At 32.2% G+C, this 27,806-nt stretch overlaps 1 protein-coding gene across 12 annotated transcripts in view; it reads right to left on the bottom strand.

Annotated features, from left to right (window-relative positions):
- The window catches only part of LOC145279872 (cytosolic carboxypeptidase 1-like), a 657,874-nt gene that overhangs the window by 287,547 nt on the left and 342,521 nt on the right, over nt 1–27,806 (bottom strand). For all 12 annotated transcript variants that reach the window (XM_080131321.1, XM_080131320.1, XM_080131325.1 and 9 more), the window contains one exon: nt 10,382–10,556. In XM_080131321.1, the coding sequence (XP_079987447.1) occupies nt 10,382–10,556 (175 nt within the window). The remainder of the gene's footprint in view (nt 1–10,381; nt 10,557–27,806) is intronic.

Genomic DNA, 27,806 nt, shown 5'->3' with positions numbered 1-27,806 from the left:
TCGTATATACATAAATATTCATACATATATATATAATATATATATATATATATATATATATATATATATATAAATGTAAAGTTGGTTCGTTCCAAACGAATAAAACCATATTTCTACGTTATCAATTTATTTGAAATTTTCAGACAACCCATCTTTAGAGTCGAGGTATGTTTTTATGTTATTAAAATAAATTTACCTCGCGAATTATTAAAATATTAAATAAAATAAATATAATTTTTAACCGTTACTGCGAATCTGTTCTGTTGATAAAACTGAACTTCCGGTTCAATTTATTTCACAGCCACGAATTGACGAAAGATTTCATTTTCTGTTAACTCGACAAATAAAAAAAAAACATATTTCATTTGTTTATATTCCAAATTTTTTAATTTACACATCTTTTCTTTGTTATATAAGGCAAAAAAAAAGTTTGTCGCTTGCTATGCTAAAACAAAGATTTTTGTTTTTTATTTTTCTAATTTCAAAATATGTTGCACCATTATTGTGATGTTTAATTTGCAGTATATTTCAATTTAACTTTTATTATAAAAAAGTTTGAGTTTATGATTTGTTTCCTGCAAAAAAAAAAAAATACCCTCTCTGAAAAAAACAGGCAAAACTAGTTGATAAAATATGTAAGCCTTCTGGAGAGCTAACCGCTTCAATATAATTCCAGAAACATATAGTGAGAAAACACGGAACATTTTATATATTGAATACACTATATTTATAATTTTTTTATTGTAGGATTCTCCTGATCTCGCGGGGTTTTTTAAATCTCAGTTGACAACATTGCGTCACTAAAAAAAAACACAAAATGAATGCCGACGCTCAAAGTGTATACACATTTTGACTCCTCCCTTTGCTTAAAAATTCACCAAAAATCAGGAAATTAACTTTTAATGAAAACTGCAGTATTTTTCAAATAATGATCGCAGAATATAATGAACTAATTATTTTTACTTAACTCTTAGTGAAAATGTTTTATTTTGTTTACAGCAAAAAATATCTTTACTAAAGTTATGGTTTTCAGTAGTAAATAAAAACGCAAGAATTTATTTTTGCTTTTTTTAAAGCATCGTAATTTGTAACAATAAAAAATAATTTTTACAGTAACATTACGAAAAAAGCCCCTAAAGTCCGTATTAATGAATTCGATATAACTCGAAGAAAAATGAATTCTCGCATACTATTCAGGAAATTAAAGATTCAATTAAATTCCTATTTCGGTCACCTAAATTATTTAGGTTGAAATGAGTTTAGGGATTTATAGCCAAACATAAATATTTTTTTTGGTAAATATCTAGATACGCTACTACAGAACACCGACCACTCTAATTTGTTTGGGGGGATGTGATTTATATTTTTCGTGTTTTTATTCAATGTAACATGTTTATTTAGCTCGAAAAACATACAGTGTTTACCGATGTATTGGAAAATTAAAGATGGCGTCTGATTCTCTCTTTAACACGGTAAGTTTGGGAAAAGGTGTTATAAATAAAAACCCAGATAAAATACTGTTAAAAACTCGCTCAATATATGTTACCGTGACATAGGTTGACATATATTCGGCGGGGTTTTAATAGTATTTTGTATAGTTTTTTTTTCATTTATAACACCTTTTCCCAAACTTACCGTGTTAAAGAGAGAATCAGACGCCATCTTTAATTTTCCAATACATCGGTAAGCACTGTATGTTTTTCGAGCTGAATAAATATGTTACATTGAATAAAAACACGAAAAATATATCCAGTTTGGTAGAAAAGTAACTTATCTTGCCTTTGATAACATTTATTTGTTATATATTTGCTGTTTGACAACTTTTTCGAATCTATGTGTACAGTAATACAAACCCGTTTTTTTTTTTTTTTGTCCGCGCTATTTTTAAATCGCATTTCCAGGTTTAATTACAATGTTTTTTATTCAATTGTAAGGTTAAAATACATCCTCCCTTCCCCATGTTAAGAATGGCTTTTTAAATATTAACGTTATTATTACAACACGGATCACTCTCTGCATGAGTACTGTACTTTCACCTTACAATTTAATAAACAAAACACGGTACTTATGCAGAGAAGGTACCGTGCTGAAATAACGCTATTAGGAAAGCCATTCTTATAATGGGAAAGGGAGAGTGTTCTGTAACTATTTTATATTTTCACCTAACAATTTGATAAACAAAAGATAGTACTTATGCAGAGAAGGTACCGTGCTGAAATAATACCGTTATTTAGAAAGCTATTCTTAACATGAGGAGGGAGTTTTGCATATATTCTATACTTTCACCTAATAATTTAATAAACAAAAATAGATAGTACGTATGCATAGAAAATACCGTGCTGAAATAATGTTATTTAGAAAGACATTCTTAACATGGGGATGGTATTTTGTAACTATTCTGTCCTTTCAACTAACAATTTAATAACAAAACATGGCACTTATGCAGAGAAGCTACGCCGCTGAAATAATGACGTTATTATTTAGAAAGCCATTCTTAACATGGGGATAGGGGTGTTTTGTAACTATTCTGAACTTTCACCTAACAATTTATTAAACAAAAGTTAAACTTAAAGCAGACAAGGAACAGTACTGAATCATTAACATTATTTAGAAAGCCATTCTTAACATGGGGAGGGAGGATGTTTTCTAACTATTCTGTACTTTCGGTGCTGATGCAGAGAGTGATCTGCGCTATTTTTTAAATCGCATTTCCACGTTTAATTAAAGTTTTATCATTAAGATCGCAAATTATAAAAATATATTTAATAAAATAAAAATATTTTTCGTAACTGCGGGACTATTCGCCATTTCCGGTAGAAATTAGCCTTTCGCGTGCACAACACGTGGACGACTTTTGAATTACAACAGGTAACTTTCTAATTAATAGATGGGTAAAAAAAAATCCCTATTTTTTAAAATTATATATATATATATATATATATATATATATATATATATATTATATATTTTTATTTATAACACTTTTTCCCAAACTTACCGTGTTAAAGAGAGAATCAGACGCCATCTTTAATTTTCCAATACATCGGTAAACATATATATATATAGTATTTAACCTTACAATTGAATAAAAAAACATAAAACTTTAATTAAACTTGGAAATACGATTTAAAAAATAGCGCGGTCCGGTAAGTGCACTAGCGGGTTTGTATTACTGTACACATAGATTCGAAAAAGTTGTCAAAAAACAAATATATAACAAATAAATGTTATCAAAAGCAAGATAAGTAACTTTTCTACCAAACTGGATATATTTTTCGTGTTTTTATTCAATGTAACATGTTTATTCAGCTCGAAAAACATACAGTGTTTACCGATGTATTGGAAAATTAAAGATGGCGTCTGATTCTCTCTTTAACACGGTAAGTTTGGGAAAAAGTGTTATAAATAAAAACCCAGATAAAATACTGTTAAAAACTCGCTCAATATATGTTACCGTGACATAGGTTGACATATATTCAGCGGGGTTTTAATAGTATTTTGTATAGTTTTTTTTTATTTATAACACCTTTTCCCAAACTTACCGTGTTAAAGAGGGAGTGAGGCGCCATCTTTAATTTTCCAATGCATCGGTAAACACTGTATGTTTTTCGAGCTGAATAAATATGTTACATTGAATAAAAACACGAAAATTATATCCAGTTTGGTAGAAAAGTAACTTATCTTGCCTTTGATAACATTTATTTGTTATATATTTGCTGTTTGACAACTTTTTCGAATCTATGTGTACAGTAATACAAACCTAATATTTTCTCCCGGATTTTTGATAAAATTTTCCATGCGTGCGTCTCACGTTTGGATATAACAAAAAAAGTTTTTGTAGATTTCGGTGTGCTGAAAACGAATCTGCAAACTGTTTCCGTCGCAAAATATAGTTTTTATGATATGAAGAAATTACTTTTTCGAAAAGTAGGCGATCACTTTTCCATGTAAATTTAACTTAAAATAAACACCCACTTAGCATCATTTGTTTATCTTATTTTTTCATTTTTAAAAGCTTTCCTTGCGAAACCTACCTAAAATAAATTTGTTTTATTGGAGGGGGGGGAAATATGAAAAATTACTCCACCCTCGAAAATTCCTTTACAATTACCACTCCTATAGGTTTTCGGGGTCGCTTAAAACGAAAATAACGTTTATAATTAAGGCAAACAAGTAGTTTCCAAGATATGAAGAAATGTTAGTTTAAAAAAGTGGAGGATCACTTTTCCATAATAATTTAACGTAAAATGATCACCCACTTTGTGGTCACAATTTTTTTTTGGGGGGGGGGACTTTCTTTTTACCCTTGGAAAACCCTTTTAAATTACCTGTATAAATTGCAAAATGCAAAAGAAATCAAACAAAAAACTTTTTTGCCAAGAAACACACAGAAAAATTTAAAAAAATAGCATCCATTTTTTCTATCGAATTCATTTGCTTTTTTTATTGAAAACTATTTTCTCCCGGATTTTTGATAAAATGCTCCATTTTCGTATATAACAAAAAAATTTTTTGTAGATTTCGGTGTGCTAAAAACGAATCTGCAAACCGTTTCCGTCGTAAAAAATAGTTTTTATGATATGAAGAAATTACTTTTTCGAAAAGTAGGCGATCACTTTTCCATGTAAATTTAACTTAAAATAAGCACCCACTTTCTAGCCAGCTGAGAGAGGGTGGGACTTTTCCCATGTTTATTGGCTAAACAGCTTTCGCTTATGCTCGCGCGTAGCATAAACGAAGGCTACGGCTTTGAAATGGAAAATAATCCCAGAGTTCAGGGGTTATTACCATGCAAAAGAAATCAAACAAAAACCTTTTTAGCCAAGAAACACACAGAAAAATGCCCCTCTCAGATCGTTAGAAAGTGGGTGCTTATTATAAGTTAAATTTACATTGAAAAGTGATCACCCACTTTTCGAAAAAGTAATTTCTTCATATCATGAAAACTTTCTTTTTGCGACGGAAACAGTTTGCAGATTCGTTTTTAGTACCCCGAAATCTACAATAAAATATTTCGTTATATACGAACATGAGACGGGCCTTAAAGTAAAATAATACCGGATATTTGGAGCAGATTTGTCATTAAGTTGTACAAATATCCTCAAACCAGCTAATCACTAAAAGGGACTCTTAAAAGTCGTCACCTGTATCGAGCAAAAGTTTAAAACCACTGATTATATGTCAGCCTACGTCACAGTAACATATATTGAGTGAGTTCCTAACAGTATTTTGTATAGTTTTTTAGTTTAAACTCATTTTCCCAAAATATCCCTAAACTTAATGTGTCTGATACAGTCTGCCGCCATTTGTATTTTTCAAATATACCGATAAACACTGCATGTTTTTGAACCGATTAAACATTATACATTACATAAAAACACTACAATCTTATCCAGTTGGGTAGAACATTTACTTTTCTTGCATTTGATAACATTTATTTGTTATATATTTATTTTTTGACAACTTCTTTGTATCTGTGTTTAGTAATACAAAACCTTTTCATTTAATGTAACGTTTAGTCGGCTCGAAAAACTGTTTATCGGTGTATTTGAAAGATACAAATGGTGGCGGACACTGTGGATTACGTTAAGTTTGAGAAAGTGAGTTAAAACTAAAAAACTATACAAAATACTGTTACAAACCCACCGATTATGTCAGCCTATGTCATGGTAACATATATTCGGTGGGTTTTTGACACTGTATTGTATAGTTTTTAGTTTTCAACTTACTTTCCCAAACTTAACTTAATCAACAGAGTCTGCAACCATTTCTGTTTTTCGAGCCGATTAAACATTTTACATTACATTAAAACACTAAACAATGATCCAGTTAGGTAGAAATATAACTTACCTTACATTTATTTGTTTTTGACAACTTTTTCGAATCTGTGTATAGTAACCCTCCCCCCATCACTCAAATATCAATTACTAACTCACATTTTTGTATACAGAAAAAAAAAACATTTAGCGTTTCAACATTTTTGCTACGTTCAGCTTTATCCACTGATTGTTGGTCGAGCCCAAGCCATGATTGACGGTAATCCCGAGGATCAGGATCCATTTCTACAAGAGTAACATGTTTTTTCATTTTCGCTTTTTTTTTTTTTTTTACTTTTTGGAGTGGATTGCTGTACTAATATAAGAAACATGCATTTTCTCTTTTTATTAGAATTTTCCATTACACCAAATTGAGCCACAGCAACGCGTGGCAGGGTACAGCTAGTATATATATATATATATATATATATATATATATATATATATATATATATATATATATATATATATATATATGTATATATATATAGATAGATAGATAGATAAGTGGCCTGGCAAGACCACAAGGGAGACAATCAAGCAAAAAATCCCCAAGTCATCCCAAAGCAGCAAAACTAAAACTGGCCAGCCATTACACAAATGTAGGCAAATTTGGGCATGTTTTATTGGTTTGAAAATATAGGTTCTTTCTTCGTTATGGGGCATAATATGGGTCAGATTTATTTTATTTTCATTTCAGTGGAGATAAAAGATAGTCGAAGTCCTAAGGGTAAATTAAAATATGTCGGATTTTTGTGAAATTTTAACAACCGTTGTAAGTAATTATAGTTGCTTTGGGATATTTTAAAGATATTAAAAGGACAATAATATTGGTGTAACCTCACATTTTGAAATTTAAATATTTGTATGTTGGATTCAATCGATAATCCTTACATATTAAATTAAAAAAGTAATCTCTGAATTTGTTTACTTCTTAAGTCTTCTTAAGCTTAAACGTCAAAATTTTGGCATTTTCTACGATCATGTCAAAGATTAGGATCAAAATTGAAATAAGGATACTCAACATAAGTTTTATTGTTTTTAATTTATTGATTATAATTTTCATAAGAGAACAATGTCTTCAATAATTTAACCCACCTAGATACGGGGATTCTTCTAGCGTGCGTCTATCTCTCTCTAATTACATACAGTTCTGGTCAAAATCATAAGACCACTTAAGAAAGTAAGCGTTTACGCATATTATCGAATTTTAAATCAAACAAATGGTTGAAACCATTGCCAAAAGGAAAAATATGATGGAAAAAATGAAATATGCTTCATTCGAAACCTTAACCCTAATCTACTAATTATTTTTTTAAAAACAAACATTTTCACCTGGGCTATAAGTTGAGCAGACCACATCGGAAAACAAGGGAAGCTGATAACACTTCGCTACAAAAAAAAGCAGATCATATTGTGTTAAACAAAGGGAGACGATCACACAGTGCTACAAAGGAAGCAAACCACACTGTACTACAAGGCGAGCAGATCATAGTGTAATACAAAGGAGGCAGATCACATTGTGCTATGCGTATGATGGGTAGTTGACCATTCTGTGCTACAAAAGGAAAGGAACCCATTGCGCTACAAGGGGAGCAGCATACACTGGGCTACAAAAGGGAAGCACATCACATTGTGCTACGATCGGTAGCTGTACACACTATGCTACAAAGAAAAGCAGACAACACTGTGCAACAAAGGGAAGAAGACCACACTGTTCTACAGGAAGAGCAGATCACATTGTACTACAAGAAGAGCGAATAACATTGTTACAAAACGGAACAGATCATACTGTTCTTCAAAAAGTGGAACATACTACACTCTGCTACAAAGTGGAGCAGATCACACTGAGTGACGAGAAAGGGGAGAAGATCACATCGTACTACGATCGATAGCTGACTACATTGTGCTACAAGGGGGGCAGACTACACTGTGTGAAAAGAGGAACATGCCACACTGTCCTACTAGGACAGCCGATCAATTGTGCTACAAAGGGGGCAAATCACACTGTGTTTCAAAAGGGAGCACACTAAACTTTGCGACAAAGGCAGCATATCACTATGTTTAAAAGGATGTAGATCACACTGCTACAAGAGGAGCAGATCACACTGTGCTACAAGGGGTGCAGAATATACTGTGCTACGACGGGTGGCTGACTATAATGTGCTACAAAGGAAATAGATCTCACGGTACTACAAGGGGAGCAGACTACACTGTGCTACGATTTGTAGCTGACCACACTTTGCTACAAAGGGAGCAGGCGACACTTTAAGATGGGGAACATACCACACTGTACTACAAAGGGGAGCAGATCACATTGTGCTACGATGAGTAACTGATTGCACTGTACGACAAGGGGAGCAGACTACAATGTGCTACGATATGTAACTGGCCACACTATACTACTGGGGGAACAGACCACACTGTGTGGCAAAGGGAACATACAGTATAGTGCTACAAGCGGAGCAGATCACACTTTGCTACAATGGGAGTAGATCACACTGTATTACGATGAGTAGCTGAATACAAGGGGTTAGATCTTACTGTGCTACAAGGAGAGCAGACTATATTGTGCTACGATAGTTAGCTGACCACACTATGCTAAAAGGAGAGCAGACCACACTGTGGTGCAAGGGGAACATACCACACTGTGTAGCAAAGGGGAGTAGATCACATGGACAACGATCGGTAGCTGACCACACTGTGTACAAGGGGAGCAGATCATACTGTGCTACGATCGGTAGCTGACCTCACTATGCTACAAAAGGAGCAGACCACATTGGGTCACAAGGGGAACATACTACACTGTTCTACAAAGGAGGGAAGACAACACTGTGCTGCACGGCGATCAGACCACACTGTGCAATAAGAGGCACAGACCACACACTGCTACAAGAGGTGCAGAAAACACCGGAAAACAAAGAAAGGAGACAATACTGTGCTACAAGATACAAGGGGAGTTTACCACACTGTACTACAAAAGGAGCAGACCACACTGTTCTACAAGGGGAGCATATTACATTGTGCTATAGGGGAAGCAAACCACATTGTGTAAAAAGCGCATCCAACAAGAGAGCAGAACAAACTTTGCAACATGTCTGAATCTTAAACAAGTACATTATGTACAAAAATATATTTTTAAAAATTTAACATTCTATTTTAAAGTTCTCTCGCGTTGAAGATTTTTTTTATTATTATTATTTGGAAAAATAGTTCATTTTGCCCTCTCGCTTCGCAATTTTTATTTCTATGCCCTAATCGCTCTCCATCACACAGATTCACACGCATACTCTCGATTTAAAGAATGTTATATATTTATTCTACAAATTAAATCAAACCTTAATTCGCTTTTTGAAAAGTAACTAAAATATTAATCCATTTAAGAAATACCATTTCTATTTCAAAGTTGATTCCAAGTAGTGAATAGGAATTAAGTTACAAAGCGATTTGTAAAACGATTTGTGTCTATTTGAAAAGCAGCTGATCTCCTGCTTTAAACCTGAATTTTGAATTGTTGACCAATATCAAGCTTCTACTCGGCCTACTTGTTATTTTCATCATCTTATTCGTTTATTTTCTCCTAAATTCTCTTTATACCACAAATCATGCCTGACATGCGTTCACTTTTATTATGTACAAAATAATAAGGTTACGAAAATATATTATAAGAAAATAAAGAAGCTGTTATGGGATTTGCATTATTGTAGATGATGCATATTTTTAACCGTTGCTTTGTGTATACGAAAATATTGTATGAATTTAATGTTTACAATAATGTTCATCGGTATTTGTTTGTTGCTTCGGTTTCTCATCCTATAGTGGACATCAATATTCTACTGAAAATACCGGACCCTGACTTCGGGTCTAATCAACACAATGTGGGTGGGGTACACATTGGTCCAAGAAAACACCATAAGTCTTCATTAAAGAAAAGAAAGCATAAAAAACTGACTTCTATGACGCCAACATCAGAAGAATTAACTATAATCAATGCAAAAAAAAAAAACGAATAAATTAAGTAGGTAGGACTCTAAGAGTCTAGTTATGCATCGCTGCTGTTTTGTTTGAGTTTAGTATTATTAGAGTTTTGGAATTCTTTATATGAGCATTGCTAATGTGTATTATTTAGATTATTTGGACTACTGTCATGGATGCTATTCTCACAAGGATTATTGAACTCTAGAATCTTTATGTTAAATCCGGAAATTTGTACGAATTTTCGAATGAAACCATATCCCTTATTTCATTCACGGATGAGTGCTCTCATTCCATCAGCAATGACCGGGTTGAAGTAATTCGTAAGTTTATTCTTAGTATCACCCTTACTGATAGAACTGATTATCACTTACCACTTTTATCCGTTGCGCCATGATGGGAACATCCACATGAGACTAGTAGTTTGAATATTACAAATAATACATATTACTAGAAGGCTTAGTACAGCTGGAGAAACGTACAAGATTATTATAGTGTTCCGGGACTAAAACGAGTCTGATTTTTCATGAATAAATGTTTAATGGTTCACTTTTTCGCATAAAAATGAAAATATTTGTAGTTTTACTTACAGTTGCGTTTTTCTGTGCACCACCACTTCCTATTGTTCTCTCTTCCCTGGTACTTTTACTTCCGGTCTGAGATGATCTACTTCTTTTCTTTTTTCGGGATTTCCGTTGTTTTGACCGCCACTTCTGTAATTCAGGTTTTACTTCTGGATCTGAATCACTGTCACTGTCGCTAGAACTATAAAGAGTTTATTATTGTTATTTTTGAAAAAATAAAATTGAGTCAAACTTTCAAAATAAAATTATCTGTTTAATTAATATGATTATGATTAGTATTGTTACTATGGTCTGTTTTAACTACGCTCTAGAATTAATGAAATCCAGATATTTATAGTCACACGGTTCTGATTTAACAGATATTTAAAATAGAGCAATGATGAGATTTGTATTTTTATGAATGAGGTAAGATTTCTTCTTTCTAAGGCGTTATTGAAAAATTTCCTTACTCTTTCGGATCAGAATCTGACTGATTTAATTTTGTATAACAAATTTAAAATTTTACATAGACAAACAACACTACAGAAGATTTAGCACGCGCGCGTTAACAGATACGTTGAGAGGAGTAAAATGTTTCGTTCACACGATTCAGTTATTTTCTTTTACTTCTTCCTCATGTTTATCTCGTCGTTGTCGCTAATTTTATTGTTAAGCTTTTATAAACCAGCTTTATAACAGGGTCACTGGGGAGGGGGTTGTCAAGCGGGAATAAAACAGGTCGATTCAGAATAACGACTTATTTCATTTTAATTATTTTGGCACTTATCGGTGTGTAAGTGTATGTGTTCGTACGCGCATGTCAATTATTAGTGCGCTGATAACCGGAAAATATACCAGCTTTATTGATAAGGTTATAAAAGGACAGACTCTTATGTATCTCCATCTCACTTGAATATTAGCCTAGTCTAATAATACTAAACCATGACAAACTACGGGGGATATAAGCAAACTACGGGGGATATAAGCAAACTTCCGGTCATCTCATATCTCTCGCTTTCCTTATATTGTCCTTAAATCTTCACATTCCATGGACGATTTTTCTAATTAAGAGAGAAGAATTGCTTTTTTTCTGGATCAAAATCTATTATTCTAACTCATCGTTTGCTAGATATTAAGTGGCTTCCACCCTTATCTCAAGTGATTTTAATTAAAATGCTGAATACATTGCTCTTATACGTTGCTCTGAGATGACCTAAATGCGTTGCTCAAAGGTGATATTTTAAGAAAAACATGACTTCCAGAAAACATTAATCTTAGGAATTTTTAATCTTTTTTGTTCTCAGCGTGATCGGCCCTCAATCATCGTCTTCTAATTATTTTAGGGAGTAAAATAAATAGGTTTTATTTTTTGTAGAATCAGATTGAATACGATAGTTGGGGATGAACTTATAAAAACAAGGGCATAATATGGCCAGCTGACTGAGTCGATCTGGCATCTCCAACCCCTTATTTAGCCAAAATAAAAATAGAAAGAGCAAATGCTTATTCACCAGGATCCCGTACTCCGATCGGCGTATTCTTGGTCCCACCGACAGGGCGATAAGATGTAATAATAGTAGTAGTAGTAGTAGTAGTAGCAACAGCAGCATTAATATTATAAAAACTAACGCCTATCCACCATAACAAAAGTTCGTCGTTATAAAGTTGGTATAATTCTACAGAGTAGTTTTACAGTCTATAAGTGACAAGCACACAACCCGGAGGAAATGTTTAATTGCAATACAGATTAAACAAGGCAAGTACAGATACAATTTACGCATTCGATTTTTACGGAGTTCCTATTGTCGATGAAGAGTGCGTGAGTAAACATAAAAACGGTTGAAAATTTAATTGTGCACAAGAAACGTGTTCTGCTTATTGACCTGTTTGTGAAAGTGGACAGAGATTTTGATAAAGATTTCCAACCCACCTGCATGCACATATGCGGAACCACAGCATACACGAAAAGTTTTTAAAAAGGACAAGATATTCTAGTAAAAAAAAATCTAATACATTTATAACTTAAAATATTGCAGCATTAAGAATTGATTATATAATGTTATAAATTGAATTTTTAAAAAAAAATCTTAATGCTGAAATATTTTAAGCTATAAATTTATTATATGTTTTACTAGAATATCTTGTCCTTTTCTTTTCCATGTTTAAGCTTAACCATATTACTTTTCATGCTCGCATTTTTCTATTCTAATGCACGATTTTTCCAGGCTACTAATAAATTCATTTGTTCTTTGTTTGGTTTCAGTCTTATTATTTTGCCCCCATAAACATAGCATGCACATATGTAATAACAATGTACGGCACTCGGCTGCTTCAATAAATCCCCGAATTATCTCCCTTTGATTCTTTCATTCTGTCCGTTTAACTTGTTACTCCTTTTTTCGCGACAGCAGTGAATTAGTAGAACATTAGTCGCTGAAGCTACGTAGTTGCTATGGAAACCAGTCATAAAAATCGTAGCTCATCCCCATTACCCTTTTTACGATTTTGAACATCAGTAAATTCATCATAACTTTTGTTTTACGGAACGAAAATTGAAATTTTTTTTCACAATATAGCTGAGAAGGTGATCTATAAACTGTAATAATTGTTTAAAATTTGGTCAATAAATGAGTGAGCAGTGAAGCTTTAAATCAGTTCTAAATGACTAAAACTGCCACTTAACCATATATTAAAATACTACCGTGTTTGAATGATAACAGCGGAGGGACATTTTAAAATAGAAATTCCATATATTTCTCAATTAAAAACACCTTTCTCCAACTACACTACAACAAATGTCTATGCCTTATATCAGTTACATACGCACATAAGCAATATAAACAACAGATTATGAAATTATAAAAACACCATAAACCGTATGCAAACAATCAGACTAATATTTCATTACTAAATATTTTCATATAGATACATAAGTTGATCATTAGGGACATCCAAAGCGCGCCAAAGAACTAACTTCCCCTAAATGTAACAGACGTAACTTTAATATGAGTTAATATTACCATCATAATATCTGTACCATAAAAAAAGGCAAAAAAAAAAAAACTAGCACTATTTTTCAAATTTTTTCAGCGTACAAAAATAATTAAACTGCAATAATTGACAAAGGTTTTGTCTTCGAATATAATCTCATCAGCAACAATAGAGGATGGATGGAACTCAATAAGGAATATCCGCCTTACTTACTACAAAAATACTAGTTTTGTTTTGGTGTCTTAAAGTTTTCTCCCTCTAGTTTTTGCTGATTAGATTATATTCGAAGACAAAGTCAATTATTGTCAATAATTATTGCTAATTTTAATAAAATGAATATCTTTTCGGAAACGATCGTACACTCAAGTTGATTTTGTTTGTCTTTCCTTTTGAAAATAGAAAAATTGTCATAACTTTTAAAATATTTGTTTATATTCCACAAAAATCAGGGAAATAAGGCACCTTGTTATGTGTAACAAATTTCACTTCTCTGCGTTTCATAGTTATTTCACAATCAAACAAATATTGGCTAGCAATAAAAACGATACACAAGATTTATGTGTGTGTTTGAACGCGCATGTCAATTATTAGCGCGCCGATGATCGGATAATATACCAACTTTATTGATAAGGTTATAAAAGGACAGACACGTCTGTCTCTCTATATCACTTGAATATTTGACCAGTCTAATAAACCATGACAAACTACGAAGGATATAAGTAAACAAAATAGAAAGTGGAATTTGTGTTTACTTTCGGTCATCTCATATCTATCGCTTTCCTTATATTGTCCTTTAATCTTCACATTCAATAAACGATGTTTCTAATTAAGGCAGAAGAATTGCTGTTTTCTGGATCAAAATCTACCATTCTAACTCTCACTGTTTGCTAGATTTTAATCGGCTTCCCGCCTTATCTCAAGTGATTTTAATTAAAATGCTGAATACATTGCTCTGGTATGGCCAGAATATGTTGCTCTTAGATGACCAAAATGCGTTACTCTGAAGTGATTACTGTATTCCACGTAATGGTGTACCAGCAACCTTCCTGAACCTGCATGTCAAGCACGTATTTGCTGCATCAAATAATGACATATGAAGTGTGTATGACATGAAGTTGGATCACTTAAAAAATTTTGTAGCTGGGACTGGCTCTATCTTACGAGGGGCGTGAAATAAGTAAGCCTCTGACCCACTTCCAGTTGTCGGATCTTGCTGAAATTTTGCATGTGCAATGATTTATATCTCTACAGGTTATGTGGTAAATTACAGCTCTGAACACATTGTGGTTTCTGTTTTACAGGTGTTTGAACTGAGTCAGGTGGGAAATGGAGCCTGTTGAATGTCGAGCAGTGATCCGGTTTTTATATTTGAAAGGACGCATACTACAGGAGACTTTTGATGAAATGAAAGAAACTTATGGTGATAATGCCCCATCATATGGCCTTGTAGAATGCTGGCATCGTGAATTCAAACATGGCCAGAAGTCTGTGGAAACAGCTCCCAGACCTGGGCGCCCCTCTTCTGCCATTGATGAGGCATCTGTCCGTTAAGTTAAGGCTGCCATTTTGGAAAATCGGCGCATTACTATTCGTCAAATAGCCCAAGATGTCAAGATTAATGCAGGGTCTGTGGAAACTATGGTTCATGACCATTTGCATATGCATAAAGTCTCTGCCAGATGGATTCCCAGGTTTCTCACACCATTCCAGAAGCGAGGACGTGTCGAGTGCTCGAGGATGAATTTGGAAATGTGCCAAGAAGATGAGTCAAAGTTTTTCAAAAGACTGATTACACATGATGAAACCAGAGACCAAGCCCAGTCAATGCTGTGGAAGCACTTGGACTCACCACCTCCAAAGAAGGCAAGGGTGCAGCCTTCCGCTGGCAAGGCCATGCTCACAGTCTTCTGGGACCAGGACAGAGTAGTAATGACAGATTTCTTGGCAAAGGGTACCACAATTACAGGAGCCTATTATGCTTCACTTTTGAGGAAATTAAGGGAAGCTTTCAAAATCAAGGGACGGGGTGAGATCAGCAAAGGCACCCTCCTCCTGTAGGACAACGCTCCGGTCCACAACTCGCATGTCGCCGGATCAGAAGCACGGGGATGTGGTTATGAAATCCTCCTCCATCCTCTCTACTCTCCTAACCTTGCATCCTCTGACTTTCACCTCTTCTCAGCCATGAAGTTGATTTTGAAAGAAAAGCGTTTCCCAGATTATGCAACCTTGATTTCTGTAGTCAGGTAGTGGGTGGTTCCTATGTAGAGAAAGACTAATAACTGTGCATAGATTCGCTGCTCTATTCCTGCGGGAAGTGGGTCAGGGGCATTACTTATTGCACGCCGTTCGTAATGCGCCAAATGTATACTCGTATCCGAGTTCTTCTAACAAAATACACACATATATATATATATATATTCACTTATATATATATATATATATATATTCATACACACACATATATACATATATTCACACATATATATATATTCACACACACATATATATATTCACATATATATATAAATATTCACATATATATATAAATATTCACATATATATATATATTCACATATATATATATTTATATATATTCACATATATATATATATTCACATATATATATATATATTCACATATATATATATATATTCACATATATATATATATATTCACATATATATATATATATATTCACATATATATATATATATTCACATATATATATATATATTCACATATATATATATATATATTCACATATATATATATATATATTCACATATATATATATATTCACATATATATATATATATTCACATATATATATATATATTCACATATATATATATATTCACATATATATATATATATTCACATATATATATATATATTCACATATATATATATATATTCAATTATATATATATATATTCACATATATATATATATATTCACATATATATATATATATTCACATATATATATATATATATATATATTCACATATATATATATATATATATATTCACATATATATATATATTCACATATATATATATATATATATATTCACATATATATATATATTCACATATATATATATATTCACATATATATATATATTCACATATATATATATATTCACATATATATATATATTCACATATATATATATTCACATATATATATATATTCACATATATATATATATTCACATATATATATATTCACATATATATATATATTCACACATATATATATATATTCACATATATATATATATTCACATATATATATATATATTCACATATATATATATATATTCACATATATATATATATTCACATATATATATATATTCACATATATATATATATTCACATATATATATATATTCACATATATATATATATTCACATATATATATATATTCACATATATATATATATTCACATATATATATATATTCACATATATATATATATTCACATATATATATATTCACATATATATATATATATATTCACATATATATATATATATATTCACATATATATATATTCACATATATATATATTCACATATATATATATATTCACATATATATATATTCACATATATATATATATTCACATATATATATATTCACATATATATATATTCACATATATATATATTCACATATATATATATTCACACACATATATATTCACACACATATATATATTCACATATATATATATATATTCACACACACATATATATATATTGACACACATATATATATATATTGACACACATATATATATATATATTGACACACATATATATATATATATTGACACACATATATATATATATATATATATATTGACACATATATATATATATATATATATATATATTCACACACATATATATATATATATTCACACATATATATATTCACACGTATATATATATATATTCACACGTATATATATATATTCACACATATATATATATATTCACACATATACACACATATATATATTCACACATATATATATATACACATATATATATACATATATATACACATATATATATATATATTCACATATATATATATATTCACATATATATATATATATTCACATATATACACATATATATATATATATTCACATATATATATATATATTCACATATATACACATATATATATATATTCACATATATATATATATATTCACATATATATATATATATTCACATATATATATATATATTCACATATATATATATATATATTCACATATATATATATATTCACACATATATATATATTCACACATATATATATATTCACACATACACACATATATATATATATTCACACATATACATATATATATATTCACATATATTTATATATATGTGAATATATATATATTGCCCGGGTGTTTTGAGGTTATGCTGAACACAAAAAAAAGGTCAATTTTTTAACTTTGACCCCTATTATGACCCCTTAAAATTTAATGTTTTGGGCTCAAATTACTTTTATTCAGTAACATCCATGTCCAAAGAATCTATATCTAAAATTTGATGTGTTACGAACTAAAATTGTAGGATGTGTTTGGTAGAGTTCTCAAAGGTCAAATCGTTGAACTTTGACCCCTTAATTGATAAATTTCTGGTCGAATACGGATCTCATCGATTTTCCCAAATCTCAGTACCCTGTATATCAAATCTCGAGTCTGTAGACTTAAAATTGACATAGTTGTTTCGTAGGGACATAGACACACTGAGACACAGATACACAGACAGACAGAAACTTTTACTTTTATAAATATATAGATATACACTTATACATACACACACATGTATTACGCTGATAAAATCAATCTTTTGATTACGTCCATGAACCGAAATATTCTATAAAAAATTAAAATCCAAAATTATCAGCAGTATTTTATTAACTTTTTCCATGTTTTCCTATAGTCACTCCTAACATTAACAACTTTGTTCGCAAAGCAAGGGTTAAATCGAGGTAATATTATAATATATATATAAACTTCTTATTTGTTTTTACCTAAGCAGTAACATGTTGCGCTACATTAATGAGCATGTTTCGGTCAGCTAGTTACCAGTAACTACAGACCTCTCCAGGCGATACAGTTTATACGAAAGCAAAATAACGAGTATACTTCGGTATTAAGAACTCCTTTACAAACCTCAGGAAAACAACAATCTCAGATTATATATATATATATATATATATATATATATATATATATATATATATATACATACATAAATAGATAAATATGTATGAAATATATATATATATGATATATATATATATATATATATATATATATATATATATATAAATATATATCTTGAGATTGTCGGACTGACTTCCTCATCTTGGTTGTTTTTGTCACAACGTTTCGGCCGTTTTGCCTTCCGGCCTTCGTCAGGTGTTTTGTATCGAACTGGAGAACCGTTTGTTAGGAGTCTCGAACCCAACCCTTTATTATTATTACGTGGGTACCGTGTTCGGACTCCAGCTATGCTTTGGGACATAGTTGCTGATTCTCTGTTTTGAATGTTACTTTTTCACTGCCTTCGTTCAGGATTGAACTCAGCACCTTTGGGTAACTGTAAACTTTGATACAACGTCTAAGAACACTCTGCCATATATCACTAGGACAATTCTTAGTTGGTTTTTGTTAATGTTAAACCTGTGTTGTTATTCAAGGTTTTCTCTCTCTATCAGAGGTGTCCAAATTGCATTCAGCTCTATGCTTGGTTTGCTCAGTAGGTTGTTATGTCCGAGCATGTAAGCTGTTTCTTTAAGTTTTCTCACTTTCCAGTGGGTCTCTCTGTTCATTATTTTTACTTCATCCCATAGGGGGCGATGGTCCCCCCTCTCCACCCAGATATGGTTGGCTATACCCGATTTTTCTGTCTCCCCTTTAGTTACCGCTTTTCGGTGTTCTTCCACCCTTACTTTAAGGGGGCGGCATGTTTCACCCTTGTAGACCTTTCTGCAACTGCATGAGATGGAGTATATGCAGTTTTTGGTCCCATACCACATATGTACGGTCCCCCCAAGATACACAAAGACGGTATTCCACTCAGACCCATAGTGAGCTGCCGAGGCTCAGCATGCCACCCACTGAGCAGGTACCTTGTGGATATAATAAACCCATTAGCAGGCAAGTCAGCAACACATGTAAATAATTCTGCCCACTTCACGGAACTGATCAAGGGAGCACCCATCAGTACAAACCAAATGGTAAGCCTAGATGTGGTTAGCCTGTTCACTAAAGTCCCAACTAGTGAGGCACTAGCAGTAATTCAAGACAAACTGGCTGCGGACCTCTCCATAGAAGGGCGCATATGTTTACCATTGCCAAACTTAATGGAAATGCTGACATTCTGCATAGAAACACCCTACTTCAGAATGGGTACTGACCTATATCGACAAGAGGAGGGACAAGCTATGGGCTCACCATTATCACCAGTGATGGCTAACATATACATGGAATACTTCGAAGACATGGCCTTAGGTTCAGACCCCTTTAAAGACCACCATGTGGCTAAGATACGGTGATGACACCTTCATACTCTGACCCCATTAGGAAGACATCCAGGCTCTCCTAGACCATGTGAACTCAATAAGACCATCGATACAGTTCACAATGGAGAAAGAAAAAGATAACCAACTGGCCTTCCATGATATACTCATATCACCCACAGAGCATGGGTTTAAGACATCCGTATATCGCAAGCCTACCTTCACCGGACAATACCTAAACTTCAACTCCCATCACCCATACAATATCAAACATGGAATCGCACGCTGCTTACAACATCGAGCAGAGACAATAAGTAGCGACACCATTACATACCACCAAGAAATGGTCAGGTTGAAGAATACCCTCCGTCGTAACAACTACCTCGATAGCATACTATCCACCAGACGTATTAATAGTATAAGAGAGGAGAATGAAACCCAACGGTCTGCCTACCATACATACGAGGCATCTCCGAAAAGATTAAGAGAATATGTGCCCTCTACAACATCAGGACGGTATTCAAGAGCGAGTCAACACTCAGACGACACCTGGTACGAGTGAAGCCCCGCATGGAGAACATGACCAAAAAACTGCATATACTCCATCCCATGCAGTAGAAAAAAAAGTTACAACAAAATATGTGGGTTCACAAACAGGAGAGTAAGTACATACATAAGTGACTAACGCTTTTTTTATTTTGCATAACTTTTTTTTGTATATAAATATTTTTTACTGCGATTTTGCCAATATGACATGTTAGTAATAATTTTATAATTTACATAAAAATTAATAATTTTATTATATCATAATAAGGATCATTTAATTCATTTTTATGTAAATTATACTAACTAACTAACTAATGAATTAATTTTATTCAAACAATTTTCACTACATAAATATATGCAAATAATAGGAGGGAAATAAGTTCAATCCAGCGACTGACACCCTTTCTAACTCAACAATAAACAACAACATATGCAAATAATAAATAAAATATTTATCAATATTCAAATTTTATTTTTAGCTGCAATATTTTAAGTCTAAAAAATTCTTATTTTTTACTTTACCAGAATATCTTGTTCTTTACTTTTCCAGGTTGAATTTCTTGTCCTTTACTTTCCCAGGTTTAATAAAATCTTAAGAATATTACTTTTCATGCGCGCATTTTTCCATATAATAACAACATAGGTTTAATATTAACAAAAACCAACTAAGAATTGTCCTAGTGATATATGGCCGAGTGGTCTTAGACGTTGTATCAAAGTTTACAGTTACCCAAAGGTGCTAAGTTCAATCCTGAACGAAGGCAGTGAAAAAGTAACATTCAAAACAGAGAATCAGCAACTATGTCCCAAAGCCGAACACGGTACCCCTGTAATAATAATAGACTCCTAACAAACGGTTCCCCAGTTCGATACAAAACACCTGACGAAGGCCGGAGGGGAAAACGGCCGAAACGTTGTGACAAAAACAACCAAGATGAGGAAGTCAGTCCGACAATCTACATTAATGAAACACCTCATCTCAAAAATACAGACAATTACTAAATGTATATGTATATAAATATATATATGTAAATGTATATATATATCAATACATATCTATAAATATATATATAAGTACATATAAAAATATAATATATATAAATACAGATAAAAATATATATATATAAATATTTAAATATATAGAAATATAATCTATATAAATATATATATCTATAAATGTGAACGTGTCTGTGTACATTTCCCTACGCAATAACTCTGTCAATTTTTAGTCTACAGACTCGAAATTTGACATACATGGTACTTAGATTTGGGAAAATGGATGTGATCGTTTATATATTATCGGCCAGAAATTAGGCTGTTAAGGGGTCAAAGTTTAAAGATTTGACCTTTGAGAACTATACCAAACTCCTCCGACAATTTTGGGTCTAAACGCTTGAAATTTTAGATATAGGTTCCTTGGACGTGGATCTAACTTAATAATTTTATTTGAGCCTAAAACAATAAATGTAAAGGGGTCATAATAGGGGTCAAATTTTAAAAAAAATTAACCGCTTTTTTTTTTTGCTAAACATACACCTCAAAACCCTCGGACAACGCCGTGCTGAAATGCTAGTCTATCTATAAAAGTGAAAGTGTCTGTCTGTCTGTGTTTCTGTCTGTGTGTGTGCATTTCCCTACACAATAACTCTGTCAATTTTAAGTTTACAAACTCGAAATTTTATATACAGGGTTCTGAGATTTGGGAAAGTCCTTGTGATCGGTATTCGGTCAGAAATTTGGCTGTTAACAGATCAAAGTTCAACGATTTGACCTTTGAGAACTCTACCAAACTCCTCCGACAATGTTGGGTATAAACAATTGAAATTTTAGATATAGGTTCCTTGGACATGGATCCAACTTAATAAATTAATTTGAGCCCAAAACAATAAATGTGAAAAGGTCATAATAGGGCTCAGAGTAAAAAAAAAAAAAATGACCTCTGCCGTCTCTACGAAAATACTCAGACAATTTCTGGTCTAAACATTTGAAATTTTACATAAAGGGTATTAAGAGATAGGACAAGCTTTTTAATCGGTTTGGATCGAAAATTTGAGTTACCAATATATAAATCTATGTATGTATGTATGTCTGCCTAAAACTTTCCACAGTGACAACGGATTTTACCATAATCAGAAAATTGGCTAAAAACATCATTATCTTCACCTTCAACTGGACACTTTTCTACAGGTGGGTCGCTTTTTTCGCCGATATTGTTTTAAGTCAACCTCTCCTTTCAACTATCTAGCCTTAATTTAAACATAAGTCCCTTCCGGATTGGCGGTGGTCGTAACAGCAAAGACGTCAGGTTTTTCCCCCGTTCATTTCTTCCTTCGCGGTACGGGTTCGAGCCTGCCTTTCTACTACCACTTTTTTTTTTTGCTCAACATACATATCCAAACACCCGGGCAACGCCGGGCTGAATTGCTAGTATATATATATATATATATATATATATATATATATATATATATATATATATATATATACTAGCAAAATTACCCGTCGTTGACATGGCTCAAAAACAGCCTACAGAAAATTGACTCTGATTTATGAAAGTATGATAGGTTATGAAAAGAAAGGGCTGTAAAGAGATAGCTTCCAATTTGTGGGTATCAAAACCAAAGCAAAATATGATGAAAGTAAAAATAAAATAGATAAACTCCATAATTTATTATACCATTCCTGTTCACACTGAAATACTTATCACAATATTCGGTGGATCTATATTAAAAAACCTTGTTAAACTTTGTGACCATTCTTCTTGAAAAAGCCCGCATTAATCGGGCGAAACGTTGAGTATTCAAGTTCTTTCACCTACATTTTATTTCATAAGTATATATATATATATATATATATATATATATTACAGGATAAAGGTCTGTCCCTTTCCATGTAAATAAGAACATTCGATAAGTGAAAATGAGATTAGGATAAGCCGAGACTCGAACCTTGTAAGGTTAAGAAATAGAATGTTAGAACTTGGAATGTTAAAAAGGTCTCCTGTTAAATTCTATTATAAATTGTTTGATATTGTGTATATTGTAAAAGAATTGATTGTTCATGCTTTTATAAAGCTGAATATAAAAAAATGTCACCTAAAATGAATGAACAATACTTATTAAAATACATTGTAAAAATGGGTATATGTTGAGAATTCTTTTTGTTTCAAAAGCCTGTTATGGAAAAACGTGTACATAACACCGTTAATTGGTCACGTTTGAGAAGCACACTTCTGACATCATAGCAAAAGGTGGATTGGTAATATAAGTCAGATCAGGTAATTGAGGCAGAACAGTTGGGTTTGCTAGTGAGTCAGCAGAGATCAGAAGAGTCAGTTAGCAGTCAGTAGTCAGCTGCCTCTTTGGAAGCGAAAGGTAGAAAGATGAAACTATGTAGAACAAATGTGAATTCCTGACGTCATCATCATTCGACCGGTTCAATGAATAAAGAATCACCATCGATATTTTGTAACTGTTCGTTTTCGTGTCATCATTCAACAAAGTAAAAGGTAAATGTGTTTTCTCTAATATCATCTTAAATTAACATTGTGCAATCCTTCCAAGAATATGTATCCCTCTCTGCTCTCTATATGTGTTGCAAGAAAGATGTGAACTGTGCATCTATCACTCTATTACCCTGAGTATATATATATATGAAGTCCTATGCATCTCAGAACTGAACTGTATATGTATAAATGTGTCTCTCCTTCTCCTACATCACTGTTATATATGTCCCCCGTCTCTCCTTTATATGAGTCCCCTACAATACAACGTATATATATAATATATATATATATATATTTATATATAAAATTTATAAAAAATAAATATATATATATATAAATATCTATAAATATATATATATATTTAAATATATAAATATATATATAAATATATAAATGTATAAATATATATATAAATATATATATATAAATGTATAAATATATATATAGATGTAAATATATATATAAATATAAATATATATATATAAATATAATATATAAATATATTTTTGAATATATAAATGTATATATATATTCAAAAAATATATATATAAATATATATATGTAAAATATATATATATATAAATACATGAATATGTATAAATATATATAAATATATAAATAGATATATGTATATATGTAAAAATATAAACATATGTCAAGCATGAGAGTTCAATAAAAACGTTATTATAATTTGAATAAAATAAAATACGCATCAAGTGCGTTTGAAAGCCAAATCGCAATGCAGTATTATGAAAATAAACAAATCTTTTACTTGTTTGAAATTCATAACAAATATATTTCGGAGGTAGATTTAATCTTCAGTGTGTTGTTTTTTTTTCCTTTTTCTTTTTCCTTGTCATGTTTTAATTTGGAGCAAGAAGTTTGTTTGTAAAGAGCCGCGCATTGTATCTGACGGTTGTATTTTGACATGTTTGAACTGTGCGTAGGTAACGCGAGAATAACGTCAAGAATGAGAGTTCAATAGAAACGTTGTTTTAATTTGAATAAAATAAAATACGCATAAATTGCGCTTGAAACCAAATCACAACGTAATATTAGGAAAATAAACAAACGTTCGTCAAAAGTGTAACTTCGGATCTATTCATTTGGAATCGTATAATTTTTACCGTTCTGATGAATCAAGTAAGAGAAATGCATTTTCCAACCTATAATCCTCCTTTGATTATACCAATCAATTCAGACATAGTGCAGCACCGTTACTGTTTCCCTCTTGGACAGGGCGCAAAAACTAATTTTTAACCTTATTGATAGAAATGTCCGACAGTATTTTTGAAAGAAAAAGTAATTAATACTATTTTTTAAATTACACTAGGTAGAATTTCTTCACGAAAAAAAACTTATTAAAATATGCATATACCGCTGCTACACGAGTGTATTTTTGCATATTAGTTGATACATATGAACACATGTATCATGACTCATAATCGTTTTATTTCCCCGATAATTGTGCATCATAATTGCATTTCGGATAAGCTTTAGTACATCTGATAACTGTGCATAATGATTTCACTATCATTGTTTACTCAATAAAAGTTCTCACATATGCTATCGCCAGCGATCGCCCACGGAAAATAATCGGTGGTTTCCCCTGGAGTCTGAGGGACCACATACCTTCCCAGATTTCCAGCGATCAAAAACTCTTTATATAACCATTGTAAATAACTTTGCGTTATCACAACATCCTCTTAATGTTAATTTCTCGCTGACAGCGGCCATTGGTATTCTGTGGGGTTTGAGTGACAAAAGGTCTCTCTAACGTCCGATTGTCCTCCGCGCTATTCCAGTGAAAGCCTGCTTAGTATTCCCCTTCCTCAATTCTTCCATCCTCTTCGACCCTTTACGTTCGTTTGGTGTGGCACCAGTTGAGGCCATCACCATCATTTTGTTTGTTTGTTTTTTAATTTTTTATTAGTAGTAATAGTATTATTTGCAGTTGTACCTGCATGGCGTCGCCCAGTAGTGTTTTTACTTACACTTTGTTGTTGTTGTTTTAACTATGTCATTTTTTGTTTTTATTTTTGTTGCTGTGTTTTTAATATTTCGGTCCAGAGCAAAGGGCAGTAACACTGTACTGACGAATGCAATGTTACTTTTTTAAGTTTCCGTATGAACATTATTTCTATCAGATCAACGTATTTTCTTGAAGACTTAAATAAAATTAGATTTTATTGTTCTTAACATTATGATGCAATGCTCCTCAAAAGGACTGACACATCAAAATAAAATATTGATTTTGTAAGAAGATATCGATGATAAAAAATCGAGAAAGGCTGATTTATAACTTAGATAAAGGCTATGAATTGAAGCTCTGAAAAATTTTGTACAAGATCGGATTGTGGTGAATAAATAGATATGGATATAACAGGCGTTTCAAGTTTTCGTTCTTATTTAAAACAAAAGCTTATTTAAAACAAAAATAAGGCTTACGTTGTTAACATGTGTAAATCTAACATTAATAAATGTATTTCGAAACACTTGTTTCTGTTGTAAATATTGAACTATATATAGTGCGAGCCGAATTATTATGCCAACCTTTTTTATTTTATTTTTTGACGTACCAAAATATTCCGATTGGGATCCAGTGGCATCCGAGCAATTTCTATTCAATATATTAACACGAAAATAAAATGAAAGGTCAGAAGATTGCCATATTTTGAATAAAAATTAATTTATTATTTTATTATTGGAATCCATTTTGAGATAAGTAATTTGTATTTTTATTTATGGCGCAGTGGATAAAAGCGTTGAATTTCTACGGTCCCAGGGGAGCATTGTCTAAAGATAGTGGTTTTAATCCTACCCAGAACCGAGCAGAGGATTAGTTGGTCAAAACGTGGTGAGACAGCTAAGAGAGAATGTACTGAAATCACCAAAAAACGCATTGAAGCACAGAAATTAGGAACCCGTGACTTCTGGAAAATCTACAACAGTGTAGTAAATAATGGGCAATCAACAAGTCCCCATCTATCTAACAATCATGAGGTTGTTTGCTCTGCAACTGAGAAGGCTAACATGCTTGCCAGTCGGTTTGTCTCCAACTCCACACTGGACCCTGCCAACCAACCCCTCCCTGACTTTTCTTTGCGGACAGACGCTACACTAGACGATCTGAAAATCACCCTCTTCTCAGATGCATGCTATCATAAAAAATCTTGACACTTCAAAAGCATGTGGACTTGATCTCATTCCGGCTGTGCTATTAAAAAGTGCTCCGCTGAAGTAGTTCCAGTTCTTTCCAAACTTTATAACAAATGCCTTAATGAATCTTGCTTTCCTGCCTGTTGGAAAACTGATTTTGTGGTGCTAGTTTTCAAGAACTCTTGCGAAAGAACTGACCCAGTAAATTATCGCCCCATTAGCCTCCACCCATTTTTCACCAAAATATTTGAGTCCATAATTAACCAAGCTCTAGTCCATCATCTTTCTGGGTGCAAAAAGTACATGAAATTGGATTTCAGTTCGGCAATTTGGACGGATGAAATGAGATCCAGTCTTGATGCTCGTTATGATTGGGCCAGTGGTTGGGTTACTGAAGGATTCGATGACCCCATTGCGGTTTAAACAACAGCAAGGTGGAGGTGGAGTGATTATTTGGGCAGGGATCGTGAAAAATCAGCTCATTGGATTATTCCGAGTTACCAAGAGAGTTAAAATGAACTCAGTTAACTATTCCCAATTTTTAGAAGAAAGATTTTTAAGCTGGTTAAAAAATTTTAAGCTGGTTAAAAAAGAAACATATTTCTCAACGTAAAAAATTGATGTTTATGCATGATAATTAGGACTATGACAACAGAATATTCTTATTGTTTTGACTC

The sequence above is a fragment of the Euprymna scolopes genome, chromosome 7 (genome assembly GCF_053919585.1).
Source record: "Euprymna scolopes isolate OS-2025 chromosome 7, ASM5391958v1, whole genome shotgun sequence".
Taxonomy (NCBI): domain Eukaryota; kingdom Metazoa; phylum Mollusca; class Cephalopoda; order Sepiida; family Sepiolidae; genus Euprymna; species Euprymna scolopes.
Note: the sequence above shows the minus strand (reverse complement) of the source record. Positions and strands in the feature narration are given on the sequence as shown.